Here is a 6,000-nt window from a genome sequence, read left to right as displayed (position 1 = left end):
GCCGCGCGCTCCCTCACGCGCCGCCTCGGCAGATCACAACCGCAGCACGCGCCCCGGCACCCCCCCACCACACTAACCTGATGGATGACCTTGCAGCAGCGCTCATCTCATTGGACAGCGGCGACGTCCCTGGGACGGTGGAATTTCAGGGCCGACGCCCCGAGTGGCTAAGACGCACGTCAATCAGGACGTGCCCGTGATCAGGTTAGGTTAAGCCGGCGCGCTCCTTTTTTTTCCCCTGATGGGCGCTCTGGTGTCTTAACGGTTCTCGAACGGACGGCCAGTGGGGGCCGAGAGATCCCGAGCCCTGTGGCTAATCCAACCGAGGTTAGTGCGGAGTGAGGGAAAGAGTTAACGAATTGCCAGTGGTCAGGGGTGCGATTGGGACTGGCCGGGCGGTGGGCAGCCGGCGGATGTTTGGTTTATAATAATTACACCGCAGTTATGAGCAGATGGTAGCTCGCTGAAAACCAAAGGTTAAATGTGGGGAAAATGCGTTTTAATCGTAAATAGATCATTTATTGATGGCCATGTGAACCCGCGGCTATGGCGACTACCTTTCTAATCCGATAATGCGGTCTTTTAGTTATCGTTATGCGGGTGCATGAGGACAGCAGGCGATCGATGGAGCGGATTGCCTCCCTGTTCAACAGGACAGCTCCCTTCGGGTGGGTGAGGGAAGAGGGGAAGACCCTTCTCCCCCTTATAACCGTTTTAATTTGCAGCGCACTTGTGCAATTCATTTACATTTTCGTTTTGACGCCGATTTTTTAAATGATACAGTTTGATATGCAATACGTTCGAGAATCGTTAACATATTAACTGATAGTACAAGTGGGTAAAAATTAGCTTTGGAAAATTAAAGTTTTGGGGATAAAGTAAAATTTAAATCTGGATGTTTACAGTAACAGTAATTATAGTACTAAATGCTAAGGATCATTGTTTGGACGAGTAAAGAGAAACCAACGCAAAAAAAAATCGCCGCTTGAATAGGAACTAACAAAACATGGTGTTTTTAAAATGTAGTAATTTAGGATTGTTTTATATGGAAATTATAGATAAACGAGATGAAGTTTTTTGATAAACCTCTGCATGACCCAGTCTGATGCTTGGTTCTAAAAATGCAGCAGAGTATTATAAGATAAAACAAATAATATATATTAATAATCAACACACGCTAGCAACTGATTGGAGATTTGAAAACCTTGAGGACCCATTAAGAACATTCGCTTGAAAACCCATTTGTTGAGTACATGCAGTTCTAAAGACTAGTTACAACATTTTAAAATTTTTTTTCATAGTTTAAGGGATGTTTATTGCTGGAGATTAATTGCCCTTTTTCTACTGTTGCAGTCCTTCTAGTGTCTGTTTTCTTACAGTTTTGTCGGTTGTAAGTTCCAGTGATGATATTTCCAAGTCGGAGTGATGTGTGGTTGGTTGGGGGGGTGGGGGCGGGGGCGGGGTAGGAGGTACCTATAGATGGTGATGCTCCCATTTGTCTGGTGCAGAAGAATTCCTTGGTGACAGACGTCAGGGGTTTGGGAAGTGCTGTAGGAGTAGCCTGGGCAAGTAACTGCGGTGTATTTTGCATTTGGTACACACTTCGGGGCGGGGTTGGCCAATGATAGAGGGTGGTGGGTTTGGAGATAATCAAGTGTTGCTTTGTCCTGATTGGCATCAGGCTGCTTGACTTCTTGTTGGAGCAGCACACATCCAGGGAAAGCTTCCAAATGGCAGTACTGTTGAATGTCAACATAGATGGTAAGATATATTTATTTAGTTTTTGGAATGTTGGCATTGTTGGCGTAGCTAAAGTTTATTGCTTATCTGTAATTGTCCTTGACAAGTTGGTGATGAGCCACCTTCTTGAACTACCCCCATTCTTTTGGTGAAGATACTCCCAAAATGCTGTTGGCTAGGATTTTGACCAATGACAATGAAGGGATGTTATACGTATTTCCAGGTCAGAATGATGTATGACTTGTGGGAAAACTTGGTGTTCCCATGGGTTTGGGAGGTGATGTCAGATTCGACCAGGTGAGTTAACTGTGCTGCATTTTGATGACATGGTGCACAGATAGTGGAAGGAGCCATTATCTTCTGTTGGAGATGATCATTTCCTGATACTTTTTGCTTGCCCACTATTCACTCAATAATTGAATAGTGTCACGGTCTTCCTGCATGCAAGCATTTTCTGAGGATTTGTGAATGGAATTGAATGGTGAACAGCAATTGGTCCAACTTCCAATGCTGCTAAAGATGACTGGGCCCTGGAAATCCCAGCAGTGATGCCTTTCAATCAACTTTCAATAATCAAGATGCAAGAGTCTGCAGGTGCTGGAATCTGGAGCAACACATAAAGAAGCTGGAGGAACTCAGTGGGTCAGGCAGCATCTATGGAGGAAAGTAGACAGTCAACGTTTTAGGTTAGGACCCTTCTTCTAAACGGTGAAAGGTCTTGACCCGAAACATTGACTGTCCATTTCCCTTCATAGATGCTGCCTGACCTGCTGGGTTCCTGCAACCTTCAATAATCATTACCATCTTTATTTGTGTTGAGTGTGACTCCAACCATTGTGCAATTTTCCAGGTTGTTGAGTAGATCCCAGGGTTGTAACTGTTCTGTTCTGCAACATCTTAGTGGGGGGTGCAGTTAGCTCTGAAGCATGAACCTTCAGCACTTCAACCATGATTATTTCTGGTCTCATAGCCTTTTTCTGTATCCAGTATAATCAGCCACTTCTTGATTTCATATGGAGTAGATTGAATTGACTGAAGACTGGCCTGTTCAAAGTGAATTCCCAGGAGGAAGTTGAGATGGATAATCCACTTGGTACAATTGGCTGAAGATAGTTGAAGATATTTCAGCCTTTTCATTGGCACTTGCATGCTGTGACCTGCCATCGTTGGGCACAGGGAAATTTCCAGAGTCATTTCCTCCCATTAGTTATTTAATTATCCATGACCAGTGATTTCTGAGAAGGAGAAGGTGGATTAATTGCTCAGTAATGTGGATGAAAGTGCTTGCAAAGGCTTTAGCCTTGCTTTGTCTGGCACTCACATGTCAAGATCTGCCTTTGTTGAGGATGGAGATGTCCTTGGAGCTACCTCTGTCTTTGAGCTTTTTAATTGTTTGTCACGATGGAGCACTGCAGAGGATTGAATAAATCTGTTGGTTGTGGTATCACTTGGTTCTTTCTACTGGATATGGCTTTTACTGTTAGATTGCATGTAATCTTGTTTTGCAGCTTTATTAGGCTTTCACTTCATTTTTAGGTATGCCTGTGATAGCACCTGTCATTCCATTCTATACTCATTGAACCAAGGCAGATCTCCCAGTTTGATTGTCATGGTAGAGTGAAGAAGATGTTAGATTATGAGGTTATGGGTTATGATGAGATACAAATTTGCTGCTGTTGATGGCTCACAGTGCCTTACGATACGCAGTGTTGATCTACCATATCTATCCTGAATCTGTCCCTTTTAGAACAATGATAGTGTTGTACAACATGATGGAAATTTTCCTTGGTGTGAAGTCAGGAATATGCCTCCATGAGGATAATATGGTGATTATTCCTACCAACATGTCATTAACAGATGCATTTATAATAGGTCTGTCGATGACGATGTGGTCAAGTAGATTTTTCCCTCATGGTGGTTCACTTGCCAACTGTTGCAGATCCAGTCTGTCACCTTACATCAGTCCTTCAGGATTTGGCCAACCCTTTCAATAGTGGTGTTAGTCTGAGCCAGTTGGTGACGGACATATAAGTTTTCCCACCAAGTACATTCTGTTGGTCCCGTTTTACAGACCACCAGTGTTGATTAGTTAACATAGCATTGTCATACTGAAGTAAGTTGAAATATTTTCATTTTGAAGTATACAGTAATATGTTTCTACTATTTGAGATGAATGTTACAAAATATAAACTGTTGGTGTCAAGTTGTAACCTTACCACTGGGAATTTAGAAGTACCCATTGTTCCAGCTCTGCTGTGCATTGTTCAGTTCTCCTTAACCTGCCACATCTTTGAAGGTCTTGCATCTGTGACAAGAAATGGTTTCTTGTTATTAGTATTGGTAGAACTAGTTCAAAGGTTAGCTTATGAGAGCTATTATAAATTAGGTTTGTACTCATTTGAACACAGACAGTAATGTTGAAGTTTGAAGATTTTGGAAAAGACTTTTTCACTCTGGTGTTGGAGTGTAGAAACATGAAGTCAGAGACCTTGCCATTTGGTAAGGGGAATTACAAGAGTATTAGATAGGAACTGGAGAAAGTAGATTGTGAGCAGCTGTATGACGGTAAATCCACATCTGACATGGGCCAGTTTCTTAGAGTTCAGGATCAGCATTTTCCTGTGAGGATGAAAGACAAAGATAGCAAGGTTCAGGAACCTTGCATGATAACAGATATAGTAAGTTTAGTTAAAAAGAAAAAGGATGAAAAACACAATGATGCTGGAGGAACTCAGCAGGCCAGACAGCATCCGTGAAGAGAAGCAGGCAGTCAACATTTCGGGTCAGGACACTTCCTGACCCAGAATGTTGACCGCCTGCTTTTATCCACTGATGCTGCTTGGCTTGCTGAGTTCCTCCAGCCTCATCGTATTTTTCATCTAGATTCCAGCATCTGCAGTCCTTTGTTTCTCTGAAAAGAAAAAGGAAGCTGAAATCAGACAAGGTCCTTGAAGAATATAAAGGAAGCAGGAAAAAACTTAAAACAAGAAATTAGGATGACTGAAAGGAGCCAGAAAATATCCTTGGCTAGTAGGATTAAGGAGAATCCCAAGACATTGTATAAATACAGTAGGAGCAAGAGGATAGCCAGGGAATGGGTATGTCCACTTGAGACTTATGCATAGAGCCAGAGTATGTGAGTGAGGTCCTTAATAAGTACTTCACATCAGTATTCACCAAGGATATAGACATGGATGATGGTGAGATTAGGAAGGGCATGTCGATATTAAGGAGGAGGAGGTGTTGGGTGTCTTGGAAAAACGTTCAGGTGGATAAGCCCCAGAGCCTTATGGGATGTATTCCAGGATACTGAGGGAAGCAAGGGGGCCTTGGAATCAATCTTCGTATCCTCTTTAGTCATGGCCAAGATGCCAGAAGACTGGAAAATAGCCAGTGTAGTTCCTTTGTTTAAGAAGGGCAACAGGGACAAACAAGGAAATTACAGGCCAGTGAGCCTTACATTAGTGGTAGGGAAATTATTAGAAAAGATCCCGTGGGACATGATTTATTCACATTTGGATTATTGGAGGTAGTCAATGTGGCTTTGTGCCGTGGAAGTCTTATCTCACAAATTTGATTTGAGTCCTTTGAGGAAGTGATGAAGGCAATTGATGAGGGTAGGGCAGTGGATGTTGTCTACACGAACTTTAGTAAAGCATTTGACAAGGTCCCTCACACTGGTCCAGAAGATAAAGTCACATGGGATCCACAGTGAGTTGGTAAATTGGATCCAAAATTGGCTTGGTCATAGAAGAAAGAGGGTAGATATAGAATGGTGTTTTTCTGACCGGAGGTTTGTGACCAGTGGTATTGCGCAAGGGTCAGTGCTGGGACTTCTGTTGTTTATAATATATATAAATAATTTGGATGAAAATGGTGGTGGTCTGATTTGACTAAAGAAATGGCAGATGGAGTTTAATCTGGACGAGTGTGGGCTGCTGCATTTTGGGAGGTCAAATGCAAGATGAAAGCATATAGTTAATGACAGGACCCTTAGGAGCATTGATGTACAGAGGGATGCCAGTCCATAGCTTCCTGAAAGTGGCAACACAAGTGGATAAGGTGGGAAAGAAAGTGTATGGCATGCTTGCTTTATTGGTCAGGGCACTGAGTATAAAAGTCATCTTGCAGCTGTATTAGTACATTGAATGTAGAATAATACAGCACTGGAAGAAGCCTTTCACAATTTTATTTCTTTGTCTATGAAAAATTGTCAGCAGTAAAACATTATCCAGCTAGCATTTACTGTTTTTTTTGTGT

General features: G+C 42.5%; 1 protein-coding gene across 5 annotated transcripts in view; it reads left to right on the top strand.

Annotated features, from left to right (window-relative positions):
* The first annotated feature begins 204 nt into the window (after positions 1-204).
* Positions 205-6,000, top strand: part of LOC127575907 (actin-binding protein WASF3-like) — a 67,445-nt gene continuing 61,649 nt past the window's right edge. For 2 of the 5 annotated variants that reach the window (XM_052026132.1, XM_052026131.1), the window contains exon 1: positions 266-327. Coding sequence is in view for 1 of the 5 variants with exons in the window: in XM_052026133.1 (XP_051882093.1) it covers positions 605-668 (64 nt within the window). In the remaining 4 variants the exon portion in view is untranslated. Of the gene's footprint in view, positions 328-553; positions 669-6,000 lie in introns of those variants that run through there. The other 3 variants (XM_052026135.1, XM_052026136.1, XM_052026133.1) reach the window with 3 other exon arrangements.

The sequence above is a fragment of the Pristis pectinata genome, chromosome 11 (assembly GCF_009764475.1).
Source record: "Pristis pectinata isolate sPriPec2 chromosome 11, sPriPec2.1.pri, whole genome shotgun sequence".
NCBI lineage: Eukaryota > Metazoa > Chordata > Chondrichthyes > Rhinopristiformes > Pristidae > Pristis > Pristis pectinata.
This window is presented reverse-complemented; position numbering and strand designations above follow the sequence as displayed.